This window comes from Martes martes (assembly GCF_963455335.1).
Source record: "Martes martes genome assembly, chromosome: 17".
NCBI lineage: Eukaryota > Metazoa > Chordata > Mammalia > Carnivora > Mustelidae > Martes > Martes martes.
This window is the reverse complement of record NC_137905.1, coordinates 17,263,046-17,276,831: the sequence shown is the minus strand read 5'-3', so window position 1 is coordinate 17,276,831 and position 13,786 is coordinate 17,263,046. Positions and strand designations below refer to the sequence as shown.

General features: G+C 53.9%; 1 protein-coding gene across 2 annotated transcripts; it reads left to right on the top strand.

The window, feature by feature from the left end:
* Nucleotides 1–664: 664 nt before the first annotated feature.
* HAS3 (hyaluronan synthase 3) lies at nt 665–13,439 on the top strand (the record flags this gene model as incomplete). 2 transcript variants are annotated; one of them, XM_080829284.1, is made up of 4 exons in its annotated part: nt 665–673; nt 4,605–5,246; nt 8,315–8,416; nt 9,269–10,192. In XM_080829284.1, 3 exons carry the CDS (start codon nt 4,605–4,607, stop codon nt 10,190–10,192), a joined length of 1,668 nt encoding a protein of 555 aa, XP_080685410.1. The 2 variants fall into 2 exon arrangements, with proteins under 2 accessions (XP_080685410.1, XP_080685411.1); XM_080829285.1 differs by lacking the exons at nt 665–673; nt 9,269–10,192 and adding an exon at nt 13,332–13,439.
* Nucleotides 13,440–13,786: the final 347 nt, after the last annotated feature.

Genomic DNA, 13,786 nt, shown 5'->3' with positions numbered 1-13,786 from the left:
CAGCCCCTAAGATTTCTAAGAGGAGCAGCTTGTAGACTGCAACTAATGTTGCTATAAATTTGTTGCAGCTTGGGAAGAAGTGATGGAAATTATCTCAGGTGTGTTTGGAGGACATGTAAATTCATTTTTTACTAGTCTTTATCTCTTCAAGTTTTTCCGAGATTTAGGAACCGGGGTCTAATTCAACTGGTTCTAAACTTGCTCTGCTGACAACTCCCCCACCTCTCCCTGACCCTACCCCATCTCATCCAAGTCCAGCAGCAGCTTTTGGGGTCCTGGAAACCACTGGCTATAAGGTCAGTTGGGGATTTAGGAGGTTACGGATGTCGGAAATAAAGGTGTAAGAAAAGGGGAGGAGGAATTGGTTTTGGCTTTAAGACACAGGAACTTCCAAGGTTCCTGCAAAACCATTTGGAGCTTTTGCAAACCCTTAAAGTCATCAGCGCCCCACTGCGGAATCTAAAGCTAAGCTTGTCACAATTGTTAACACCTTCTTTGAACAGTCTTTTTATATTTGACAATTACTCTTATCCTTTTTTTTTTTTTTTTTTTTTTTTTTTTGCGGGCAGGAAGGTTCTGCTGTCTTGGTTTTAGGGAGTACCCTATACAGCGAACAGCCCCTCCGCGTGCCGCAGTCGGGGGAAGGTTTCCATCGCCTCGGCGGTTTTGCAGAGTGAGTAGATTTCGAGGCTTAGAAAGCCGGGCGCGAGGGTGGCGGAATGGAGAGTTAACAGTTTTGGAAGTCCCTATGGGTTATATTGAAAGTTAACAGCGCTCCAGGTTCCAGGTTGAGCACAATGACCGCCTCCTCCTGGGCAGCTGGCCCCGGGCAAGCGCGGAGGAGCTCGTCCTCTGGTCGCCTTGGGAGAACCCACCTTCCCGGGGCGCAGAGACCGGCTGGAGCCGCGTGCACGCGGGACCCCGCGTCCCGCCGAGCGCCGGCCGCTTATAGCTCCCTCCGACTGAGCCAATAAGGGGGTGCCCCTCGCGGCCCTCGGGGGGGCCCTCCCACTCTTCCCAACTTTCCCGGCCCTAGGGCCGGAGGAGGGCGCCTCTCCCGGCGGGGACGCGCTCGGTACTTAAAGGCGGCTCCGTGGGGCCGGCGCTCGTCAGTCGGAGCGCGCGGCGGCGGCGGCGGTGCACCGGGGCGAGAGAGGCGCGGCGAGCGCGGCGGCGGAAAGGAGCGGGAGGAGGGGCATGGAGCCGCCGCGGGCCTGCTGAGCACCGGAGCGCGGGCAGCCGGCGGCACGGTGAGCGCGGGCCCGGCCAGCCGGCCACATCGGAGGGGCGGGCCGCGCCGGGCTCCAGGGGTGCCGCTGGCCGAGCCCGGCGGACCCCAACCGGCTACCCCCCCCCCCAGCCTCTGCGGGCGCTGCGTCTGGCGCCGGGAGGCCGGCTGAGGGCTGCAGTGTCTCCAGGCTTCACCGCGGTGGTTCCTGCAGCCCCCTCCCCACTGACCCCTCCTCCCTTTCTTCCTCCATCCTCTCCTCCTCCAGCCTCGCCTCCCTTCCTCCCTTGCGGCTTCTGTTTTGTGAATGGATTAGGGGGCGGACGACTGTGCGGGGCACGAGGCTGGTCGGAGTCTCTCCCTCCCCCACTCCCGCCCGGGGGTTCGCACCTGTCCGGCACCAAGATGACGGGCGCTCTGGGCCCTGCGGGTCAGCCGGGCCACGGCCGCATGTATCTGCGGGCCCGGCCTCCCCTTCCCCAGCCGGCTCGGAGGGGCCGGGAGGGCGGCCGGCCGGCCGGGCGCAAGGGGAAAAGCCCCAGCCCCCGCGCGCAAGTTTCCATCCCGCCGCGTGTGGGCCCCGTAGCAGGGCACACCTGTCAGCTGGAGAGGCTGCACAGTGGCAGCCCCGCAAAGTTTCGGGTGTAGATTGGCTGCGTGCGTCCTTGGCTGAGGGTTTTCTCCTTCAGTCACCTGGGGGGAGGTGTCTTAGGGAGCGCCCCCCAACGTAGTGTCCTTGAAGCCGGGTGCGCATTACCTACGGGGACCGAGGTCTAGCGGATCTCTTCTGAACGAAATGGGGGTGGGTGAGAGGTGGTCGAGGTTCCCCTCTCCCCGCTTGAGGTGGCACGGCCCCCTCTCTGGGCAGGGGCGGCTCTGCCAGAGCCCGCACCAGCACCTAATTGCTCGTGGGGTTTTGGCTGCGGGACATTTTTGGTCCTCGGTGGGGTACGGGGTGTCAGGGTAGTGCCTCCAATTCGTGTGCGGGGTTTGGGGGTCCTGCCCAGGAGAGGAAGGGGCCGACGACACCGGAGATGCTGCCTTTGTCTGCAGGCACACTTTGCCAAGGTAGCTGGGGCCCAGAGGAGATGAGCAGGGCCTGGTCCGACTGATTTCTTGGGTTTTCCGTTCCTTCCCCGCAGAGTCGTGGGAAACCGGCACGTGGGTGTGGCCGGCGCCGCCTTTGCCAGAAGGCGAGGCTCAGGCGGGGGTGAGAAGCCTGGCGAGTGCCTTCCCGGCTGCATTAACCTGGTGGGCACCGCCTCCGGCATTGCACCGAGGCGGGGCGCCAGCACCCGGCAGGTTGCCGGGCTGGCCTCAGCGCCCCCGGCCCTCTCCCAGAGCGCAGGTGGGCAGTGGTGTCCTGGGGTTCCCCTTTGGCATGTAAGGTCTAGAGGGCTACGGGGCAGGGGGCTCTCCTGGAGGGGGTGCAGGGCCTCGGGGCCCCTGAGCCGCAGGCGCATTCGAGTGTGGGGAGCTACCAGGGAAGGCTGGGAGTCCTGCAGAGGAAGCAGGCTCCCAGGAATGGCGGGGCAGAGCGCCTGGAGGCCGAGCCTTCCGAAGCCGCCAGGCTGCCAACAACACTTTCCGGACCGCAGCTGCTGGAATGCTGCTGGCTGCCTGAATCTCAGACCGACTTAGGCAGTGGCTGCGTGTTCCTCACCTATCCTGTGTGGCAGGTGGTAGGGGCGCAGGCACTGTTCCCCTAGCAAGAAGGTGCATTTGTGTTGGAGCAGGGCTCAAGGGTTGGTTCCCGTAAGACCTAGAGTAGGAGCTGACTTGGAAGCGAGACCCCTGTTGCCTGTAGAGGGTGGGTGGGTAGCATTGGAAATGGGAATCTCCAGATCAGGCAGGTGGCAAAGGGGATGGGGGGAAGGCATGGGTCAGAATGAGGAGTGGGGAGCTGTCCTCATCAGCCCCTCCTCTCTTCCCCAACCAGCCTTCCAACTTGGGTGGTTCTTCAGAGCAGGAAGTGCTTCTAATTACAGGGAAAGTATTTATTTACCTGAGCCCTATGGAGCAAGAAACCATTAAAACCCCCCCTTGCGGGGACCCGAAGTCTCAGACCACTTGGGCGAGGTCAAGCAGTCAGGAGGGGATAGAGCTGTGTCTCAAGCACAAGTCTTCGGTGCTGAGTGCTAAGCTCTTTTCTTCAGGGTAGATGCGGCACTAAGGCCTGACTGAGTGCAGGTAGAGTTTGGCAGCATTGCCAGGTGGACCAGCACAGAGCTGCCATGCGGGCACTAGGACCAAGTGGATGGGGCTTCCCAAGTAGCCACTCTCCCAGGCTGCTGCAGTGGTGGCTGCAGTTCCCTCTGGCGCCCTGACTGCTAGGTTTCCAGGAGAGCTGTCCACACCCCAGCTCTCATATCTTCTTTTTTCCTCTGCTTTTCCCAGTTGCTTTCCCTTTCTTTCCTGCCTCTACAGTAAATGAGAAAAAGGTGACGTAACAGAGAACACAGGGCAACTTTCTCTTACCGATTTTGCTGTTTCAAGAGAGAGAAGTTCCTCCCCCTTTTATGTTTCCTGCTGTTTCTCATCGTTTCCTCCCCCACTTTGTTCATGGGCCTCATGGGTGGCCGTGCTTTACTTCTCCTCCCTCTGTGTAGGACCCTGGTGGGTACAGAGCAGGTAGAAGCTCTTGGCCAGGGGCGCCTGGGTGGCTCAGTGGGTTAAGCCTCTGCCTTCAGCCTCAGGTCATGATCTCTGGGTCCTGGGATCGAGCCCCGCATCTCTCTGTTCAGCAGGGAGCCTGATTCTCCCTCTCTCTCTGCCTGCCTCTCTGCCTACTTGTGATCTCTCTCTGTCAAATAAAGAAAATCTTTAAAAAAAAAAAGCAGCAGCAGCAGCAGCTCTTGGCTACTGGCTGCCTCCCTGGTCACCCCCCACTTTCCCCTCCCTGGCCCTGCATGTGCTCAGAGCTGCCTGGGCCTCGGGCTCATCCTTCCTGAAGGTCGCCTAGAAGAGCTTTGGGTCAGGCAGATCCCAAGATCGCTGTCCACCAGGTGGGGATCAGATAGCTCTTTCTGGCTTTGGTCTAACAAGAATATATTCTCCTCGAAACGCTTTACATATGTAATCCATTTCACCCTCAAAGATGCTGCAAGGTTAGTGCTGCAGTCCCTGTTTCACAGATGAATGAACTAAGGGGCAGAGCAGAGGCACACAGAGTAAGTGGCAGAGCTGGAATTCGAACCCTGGGGGCTTGGCTTCTGAGTCGGCACACAGTCTTCGCCCCGCTCAGTCAGTGGCAATGGTTTCAATGAGTGGGTCCTTTCCCCTGTTCTGGGCCTGGCCCAGAGAAAATGCCCCTGCTCCCACTGACTGGAAATGCTGCCTTCCGCCTGACTCCACACCTCCCTCTCTCTCCCTCCAGATGCCGGTGCAGCTAACGACAGCCCTGCGTGTGGTGGGCACCAGCCTGTTTGCCCTCGCGGTGCTGGGCGGCATCCTGGCAGCTTATGTGACAGGCTACCAGTTTATTCACACGGAGAAGCACTACCTGTCTTTCGGCCTGTACGGGGCCATCCTGGGCCTGCATCTGCTCATCCAGAGCCTGTTTGCCTTCCTGGAGCACCGGCGGATGCGGCGGGCCGGCCGGCCGCTGAAACTCCGGGGGCCGTCGCGGTCGCGGCGCTCAGTGGCACTCTGCATCGCCGCCTACCAGGAGGACCCTGACTACCTGCGCAAGTGCCTGCGCTCAGCCCAGCGCATTGCCTTTGCTGACCTCAAGGTGGTTATGGTGGTGGATGGCAATCGCCAGGAGGATGCCTACATGCTGGACATCTTCCACGAGGTGCTAGGGGGCACTGAGCAAGCTGGTTTCTTCGTGTGGCGCAGCAACTTCCATGAGGCGGGGGATGGGGAGACGGAGGCCAGCCTGCAGGAGGGCATGGACCGCGTGCGGGATGTGGTGCGAAGCAGCACCTTTTCGTGCATCATGCAGAAATGGGGAGGCAAGCGAGAGGTCATGTACACGGCTTTCAAGGCTCTTGGCGATTCAGTGGACTACATCCAGGTAAGCGCACCTTTACCAGGAGTGTGTGCTTGTGTCTGGCGGGCTGGGTGTAACGGGCAGGGATTTTAGGTCTGGTTGAGGTCCTTTGTGTTGTGTACATCCTTCCTCTGAACTTCAGAAGGCACTGAGGCCACTGCTCTGAACAGCAGTCCTGGGGTCATAAAGACCAGGGATGAAATCCTGGTTCTTCTCTAACCTACCTGTGGGACTTAGTGTGCACCTCTGGCCTGGTATCCCAGTACTAATAAGAGCTACCAAGTGGATAGCACCTAATTCATACCACACACTATTGTAGGCACTTCATACATATTAATTCTTCTTTTTTTTTATTTTAAGATTTTATTTATCTGTCAGAGCACAAGCAGGGGGAGTGGCAGGCTGAGGGGGAACCAGGCTCCGCACTGAGCAAGGAGGTCGATGCACAGGACTCGACCCCAGGACCATGACCCGAGCCGAAGGCACATGCTTGACCGACTGGCCTACCCAGGCGTCCCTACATATTAGTCCTTTTAACCCTCATAATATTCCTAGAGGATAAATACTATTACTATTTCCACTCATAGAAGGTGAATCTGAAAGCCTCGAGAAGTTACATAACTTGCCTAATGTCACACAGCAGTAAGGTGCAGAGGTGGGATTTGAGCCTAGGCAGTCTGCCCATATCCATCGGCCTTACCCTTGGTAACGTGAGGAGAATCTGTCCCTAAGGAGGTGTGGTAAGGAGCAGAAGAAATCATGCTCCAACTCACTCGACTGTTGTTTCAGTTCTGGGCCAGAGAGCCCTACTCTACCCAGTGTCACATTCGTGTTTTGAAGTGGAGGGACACAGCAGTGGCTCATCCTGCGGCTTAATCCTGCAGCAGTCCTTGGCACGGCTAGGACCCTGAACAGATTCTGCTCAGCTTCCAGTCAAAAAGGTCATTGACACCAGGCTGGAAATGTTATTAGGTTAACACAGTTAACACAGCTCCCAACTTTCAAATAACAAAACCTAGAAAGAACTGATGAAAAGCTCACACACTTCAGTACCAAGTAGAAACTGCACTGAGAACCCCAGTTTCTGGTCCAGCACCCACATGTCCACTTCTCTGTTGCATTTCTTGTCCGCACATGCCAGAGGGTCTTGCCAATCCTGTGAATGAATAATGGCTGTCATGGCAGCCCACCTGTGTGCCAGCTCCGTCTTGCCAGGGGCATGTTGAGTATACTGACATTGAATGTTCTCCACTGTACCCACCTAAAATTAGCTTGCCACCGGTGTTTTGGTTTGGGCTTTTTTGAAAGTTGCATCCTCAGATGAATTGGTACATCGGCCTTTTTCTGTCTTCCCAGGGCCTTATAGGGAGGGATGTTGAAGCATTTGATTCTGCAGTTTATCTAGGATCACAGGGCCTCTGAAGCTTTCCTGGAGACTCAGCAGGCACAGGAAAAGCCCTTGAACCCTGGCACATGCTCAAGCCACAGGGACTCTGTCTACTCCCTTGTAGCACAGAATTCCCTAAACCTGCCACACATCTTCCTTTACGGATCATTTCCTGTGGATTCATTCTGGTGGATCAACAAATAGGCTCACACACCTGAGCCAGCCTTTTTCTTTATGGCTCTGGGCTCACTGCCTGGGGCAGCCTGAGCTTCAGCCCTGTTTGGTGGATTTCAGCCTGTCCTCCATTAGCCCCGCTGTGGGTGTGACAGGAGATAGCCCTCCTTCAGCCAGTAGGGAAACCCAGGCAGACAAGAGCTCTAACTTCCCTACCCTGATCTGTTAGAAAGACCCCCCTGGAGTGAAGGAAGCTGAGCAGCGTGAAGAATGGGTTAGGGACAGGGCAGGAAGTAGCCCTGAGACCAGAAGCACTGGAAAGCCTGGCCTGTTGGCTGAAGAGGCTCTGGGAGTCTGGCCTGGGGCTCTCAAGGCAACTTCTCCCAAGGTGTGCTGGTGGGGAGGTAGGAGGGAACATGTGTGATGGCTTTACGTGGAGTCCTTTCAACATTTTGCTTCTTGTCTCTGGCCACCATGTCTTCCAGCCTGGCAAGAGAAAACCCAGCAAGGTTGGGGTGTGGGGGGCAGCCCCCTTCCTGCAGGCATTAGCAACTTTACTAAAAGGATTTTAGGCTTTTGCAAAGCAAGGTTTAGGCTCATCTGTGGATACTGTTTGCTCTGTTGTTCTGCCAGTGATTATCTGGGCCTTGTCAACTCAGTAATGTTCCAGAAAATACGGAGTCAGCCAAAAGGATAAGTGCTCATAGCTCAGGTTCAACTAATAATGGAGCTACCTGTTAGAATCAGACTATAAGCCTCCTGAGGGAAGGTGGGCAAGTGGGCAGGATCTGATCTAGGCTCTGGTTGGAGGCAGCTGTTGCCAGCCTGCATGCTCATTCAGAGTAAATCCAGGGGTCATGTCAGGGTGGCCAAGTGCTTTAAGTTGCCAGACTCAGGCTCCTGAGAAACTGGGTGAGAGCAGCCCTTGGACATACCATGCCCTGATCTTAGACACTTGGCCAAAAGCACACAGAGGGCCTTGCAGCAGTATTAGCGGGGTACCTAGGGCCGGGTGGATACATCCTCCACTTGTGTGCTCTGCGGGTTGTCCAGGAGACCAGAGGCTGGGAAGACCATGCTAATCTAGGAGAGCACTTTGGGCAGCAGCCTCATGGCAAGAGCCATTTCTTGGCCTCAACTGGAGTGTCTGCTGACCTGGGTTTAGCCACTGTACCTGACATCTGATTTCAGTGTGTACCTCCTTTTCCTCCAGGGAAGTGTTCTGAGACCATTTTTGTGGAGCCTGGCCCTATAGAGGCTAAAAATTGGCCCAGTGCTAAGCATTTTTCCCTGACACCGAGTCTCCAGGGTTTCTTTTGTCAGCCTAGTTGGCTGTCAGTGTGGTATCTAAACTCTCCTTTTCCTTACTTTTTGTTATTCGTCTGACCTATTCTATTTAGCATAGATCTCTTTGCTAGTGGTGGCAGTGAATCCTACGAAGGGTGGTTATGGCCCTGAAGAGGTAGGTGAACAGCATGTGGTGGACACAGGCTGGAGGTCAAAATGGGCTGACCACACACTCCCTCCACAGGTGTGTGACTCTGACACCGTGCTGGATCCAGCCTGCACCATCGAGATGCTTCGAGTCCTGGAGGAGGACCCCCAAGTAGGGGGAGTTGGAGGAGATGTCCAAGTAAGCAGTAACGAGGGATTTCTGGGGGTGGGGTCCAGACTCTTTTCTGCTTCCCAATCCAATGGCTATGCCTGGGAAGTGAGCATCTTGACTATTATTTTGGAGGTACGTGAGTTTGTGGTGTGTCAGGGCAGTGCGTGTGTGTGTAGGGGGCCTCTTCTTTGATAGTTCTCACTAGTATCAAAAGGCACACTAGGTACCCAATCTCTTTTCTGGCCTTTTGCAACCTGAGGAAGAAGAAAATCACTGAACAGGTATGTAGTGGAGAGCCCATGCTGCTGGGAGGGGCTCGGTGTTCTGCGGCTACTGATCACAGAGGGTGCTTGTTGCTTGTTGACCATAGTGCAATGAGCACCTCCCAAGTCGGATCCTTGAGGAAGCCTTGTTCTTAAGGAAGGGTTGCACTGAATGGTGAGAAGGCAGTATGGCAAGATTAAGGGGCCGGATCTTCCCAAGGGCACTGCTGGTAACAGATCAGGTCTTCCTGAGCTTTCCAACTGTAGACAGTTGGCTGTAGGACAGACGCCTGGGGGGTGCTGGGCACCCTTCTCAAGCCCTTCTCTCTGCCACCACCACAAGCTGTTTCCTGAGACTGCAGGTGGCTCTGAAGGCTAGAGCAGCGTCACTGGGACAGTCAGTGCAGAGGGCAACGAGGGGATGGTGAGAGTGAGTGGGTAGGGCTGGCTCCTCCGAGCCTCAGGTTTTCCAGCTCTGGCTGGGTTAGGACTGATAGCCAGGTACTGAGCAGTGGGCTGCAGGACTCAGGGTAAAGGAGGCCTCATGGCCTCAGGTGTCTCTCTCTCCCAGGGCTCAAGTCCCCAGGTGAGGAGGCCCACTCTGGTTCCCTTGCAGATCCTCAACAAGTATGACTCATGGATCTCCTTCCTGAGCAGTGTGCGGTACTGGATGGCCTTCAATGTGGAGCGGGCCTGCCAGTCCTACTTTGGCTGTGTGCAGTGCATTAGTGGGCCTCTGGGCATGTACCGCAACAGCCTCCTCCAGCAATTCTTGGAGGACTGGTACCATCAGAAGTTCCTAGGCAGCAAGTGCAGCTTTGGAGATGACCGCCACCTCACCAACCGGGTCCTGAGCCTCGGCTACCGGACTAAGTATACAGCGCGCTCCAAGTGCCTCACAGAGACGCCCACCAAGTACCTCCGGTGGCTCAACCAGCAGACGCGCTGGAGCAAGTCCTACTTCCGGGAGTGGCTCTACAACTCTCTGTGGTTCCATAAGCACCACCTCTGGATGACTTACGAATCAGTGGTCACAGGTTTCTTCCCCTTCTTCCTCATTGCCACGGTCATACAGCTTTTCTACCGAGGCCGCATCTGGAATATTCTCCTCTTCCTCCTGACAGTGCAGCTGGTGGGCATTATCAAGGCTACCTATGCCTGCTTCCTTCGGGGCAACGCAGAAATGATCTTCATGTCCCTCTATTCCCTTCTCTACATGTCCAGCCTCCTGCCAGCCAAGATCTTTGCCATTGCTACCATCAACAAGTCTGGCTGGGGCACTTCTGGCCGAAAAACCATCGTGGTGAACTTCATTGGCCTCATCCCCGTGTCCATCTGGGTGGCAGTCCTTTTAGGGGGGCTGGCCTATACAGCTTATTGCCAGGATCTGTTCAGTGAGACAGAGCTAGCCTTCCTGGTTTCTGGGGCCATCCTGTACGGCTGCTACTGGGTGGCCCTCCTCATGTTGTATCTGGCCATAATAGCCCGGCGATGTGGAAAGAAGCCAGAGCAGTATAGCTTAGCTTTTGCTGAGGTGTGACACAGCCCCCCCAAGCAGAGTGGGAAAAGTGCAATGGGTAAGGGAGGGAAGGGGAATGGAAGAGAAAAGATGGGGTGGGAGGGAGGAGGGTGTGCTGTTTTAGTGTATTAATGGTCCAAAGGACAAGTCTGCAGTGCAAAGAACGGTGACTGTACTGTATGGTCTGGGGCAGTTCTGCTTACAGGAGACGCCACCATTCCAGCTCAGGGGGCAGAGACTTGTTTTCACGCCATCCATCTGCTTGCCTCTGCATGCGTGGTGGCCTCTGGGAAAGATTCCACCTCCTTCCCCAGGATCCAAAGGGAACCCAGAAGTGTGCTAAACCATTTAGTTCCAATCAGTGGCAACTTCTGATAGGTAAGTGACAGCCTGTGGCAAGGGGTTCTCCTAGACAATCTGAACACAACTAGAGGTGGTGGGAGAACTCCTGAGATCTGGACCAGCTAGTAATGTGTCCCCACCCCCAACCCCACATCTAGCTATCAATGCAATAAGATTGTGCCTAAGATACAAGGCTCAGAAGCCTGATCTTTGGGCATCAGAAAACAGGGTCCAGGAATGGTGCTTTATTATGGGACATACTCCATTCCACATCTCCACATCCCAAGGATGAGCTAGACTAGCAGGGAGTTGGCACTGAATTGCTTTTGAGTGTGTATATGTATCTGTGTTAGAAACTAAAGTCTGCCAGGAGGAACAAAGATTGGTGGTGGTGCTAAAGGCCAGGGCCTGTAAGGAGGTCTTGGGCCGAGTGTGTCTCACCTGGAAACTGCCTGACATCTAGATGAGCTTGTCTGATCTCTGCTGGGGAGAGGAAATGTTTTAGTCATCTCCCAGGAAGGTGAAACCCCAACATGCTCAGAAAGGAAGTGAGGGCTCAGGAATTTCACCCTGTATACTTCTGAATTCCTCTCTCAAACTCCAATGAGTCTAAGAGAACCTCCTCCCTTTGCTTTCTTTGAGGGGATGCAGTCACCTCTTCCATCTTTCTCAATGGTTAAGTTTTTCAAGGTGGCAACTGAGGCAGAGCCTGGGTCTCACAGGCCCCTCTGCCACAGGCACCCTTACCCTCAGCAGGTTGGGGAGAAACCAATTAGGAGCCTTTGACCAAATTACAATCTTGGAACTGCTTGGACAGATTGCTTAGCAGCTGGCTAAGCGTGCATGACTTTCAGGCTATAGTTCTTGACAATCATCTCCAATGAAAGCTTTTCAGTATACCCTAAGTGAAGCCTCAAATCCAAGCTGGTCATCTTTGAGACTGTGCGTTATCCTCAGTGGCTTCTCCAGGGAATTCTTAGAGCCAAGTCATTATTGCACTTGCTCGCTTTTTCCCAGAAACCAAACTCAGAGATGGAATTGGTTCCCAAATCCTAAGGTTCTTCCTTTCTCTCTCATGCCCCTTGAGGCTTTCCCTTCTGCTTTTTGGGGGCAAGAGGGAAGGCATTTTCTAGAGCTTTGCAATCCACAGACTATTCTCAGCTCTTGGGTTTGAAACCTGGGATCGCGACTAAGCCTTTGACTTAGGGGATACTTCCTTGCATGCGTGCCTGCTTGCCCTCTCCAAATGTCCATTCTCAGCAGGGCCTGCTAAGCCCTCAGAACCAGCACTAAGGTAGACAAGGACTTGAGGGGGCAAGCCTCTAGTGTGCCCAGGTGCTTCCTACAAAGGAACAAAGTGTGCTCTGAGCCACAGATTGGCAAACCCTGGTGCTTTCTTTCATCTCCCACGAACAGAAGGGTTTTCTAGGTGCAGCCAACACCGCTGCATCACATACACCTCGAGCTTCTGATAAGACTACTGGGTGGTGTTGGGCCTGACCCATGAAGGCTGGAAGAGGCAGCAGGCATTTACTAAAGGCAGTTGTTCCAGGCTCTTCCGTGTTTTTGCTGGCCAAGTAAACTATTTTGAGCACTACAATGGAGGAAATCCGGTCAGCCAACTGCAGAGCTCAGACTTCACTAAGGGCTTGTTTTTCTTCAGCTTTTACTTGAAGGTGAAGGTAGGATAGACTCCTGGATGGAAAACTCCTCGTTGTCCTACCGTCAGCTCTGCCTTGCACTGTGGTTATCAACTTTGCTCAAATCAAGAGTAGGCAGGTACAGGTAGTGGGCTCACAACGTTTGACCTCGACTGGTTTTTCTAAGTTATTTTGTACCTTTTTCAGCAGCGAAACCAAACTGGGTCTTCAGCTTTATCCCCATTTCTTGCAAGGGAAGAGCCTTTATACAACTGGACACATTTTGGTTTTTCCTCATTGAGAATTTTAACCCTTTTGTATTCTTTCTACAATAATTTGTAAACATATTTATTTTTACTTTTTTTTTTTTTTTTTTACTTTTCAGGTCTAATATTTTATACTGCACTTATTTGTCAAAATAAAGATTCTCACATAATGCTGGTTATCTCTGAACTACTTTCTCCTTGTACTTAAACTGGTTTTATTCCAGTTTCAGAAGAGGTCCTTGGGATAGAAATAGTTCTGTCAAGATAGTTGGCAGTGGAACTCAAACAGGGTAAGTAGTCCCAGCTGCCTCTGGACCTGGGGTATACAGCAGACTCACCTTGTTGGTAACTGCACCTCCCGTGGCTTAACTTTTTTTAATTGTTGGGGATGGGCAAGGTCTCTGGTGAAATCACTGGCAGATTAGTGAGTCCTTAGCTAAGGTTAAAAGTTGACGCTTGCTTCCTCCTTGAGTGACAGCATTTTACCTGGCAGATAACAGAACTGTGGCCAAGCTGAAACAATGAAAAGCAGAAAATATTCTTTCCTGCAGGAACAGGTAACGAAATGGAGTGACATCGGCAGCCCTGTCATCCCATTTATTAAAGAAACGGTAAGAAAAGATACAAGCAGGAAAAACACCAACCATCCTTTCACGTCAGGCTGAACGAAGCACAGTGATTTCTCCCCTTTCTCCCCCCACCCCCCCCACCCCAATTCCCATCCACATCAGTTTAAATTTTGAGGTTCTTTGATCAGAGTACTAGTGGAGAGGAGTTAGATGAGCGGTGGAGCCTTGATTCTGGCCTCCTCTAAGTCCCAGGAGAAGGAAGTTGCAGGCCCAGTCAATCAAGCAGACATTGTATTTGGTGGGTCTTTGATGTGGTTGCCCACCTCCCTGTTCTGTGTTCAAGCCCCCAGGGAAAGGTATGGCAGTAGAGGATGACCAGGTCCAAGCTGCCCAGGTCAGAGCTGCTGAAGCATGGTCCGTTCACCAATGCAACATTTCTAGAGAGCAGTGAGCTGATTCTCCAGTGGTGAGCAGGGGACTACATATGAACTGGGACCTGCAGGCCAATGTATCCCTGAGGAAAAGTCCACGTGAACAATTCAAGAAACTAGTTAAGAAACAAGGGGCAGAAAGCTGTGGGACAAATGCACAGCAGGCTTCTGGAGGGCTGGAGATCCTTTCTCTAAAGGTCAGGATCATTCCCACCTGTAGTAGTCCATCTCCCACATAGAACATTTCACCTTCAGTCAAGAAAGCAGAGGAAAAAGATGGCTCATCTGAACTTGAGCCCCAGCTATGTACTTCAGACGGTAGCTCCACATCTACCCTTTTACTTATAACACAGCCCCTGCCCAGAAC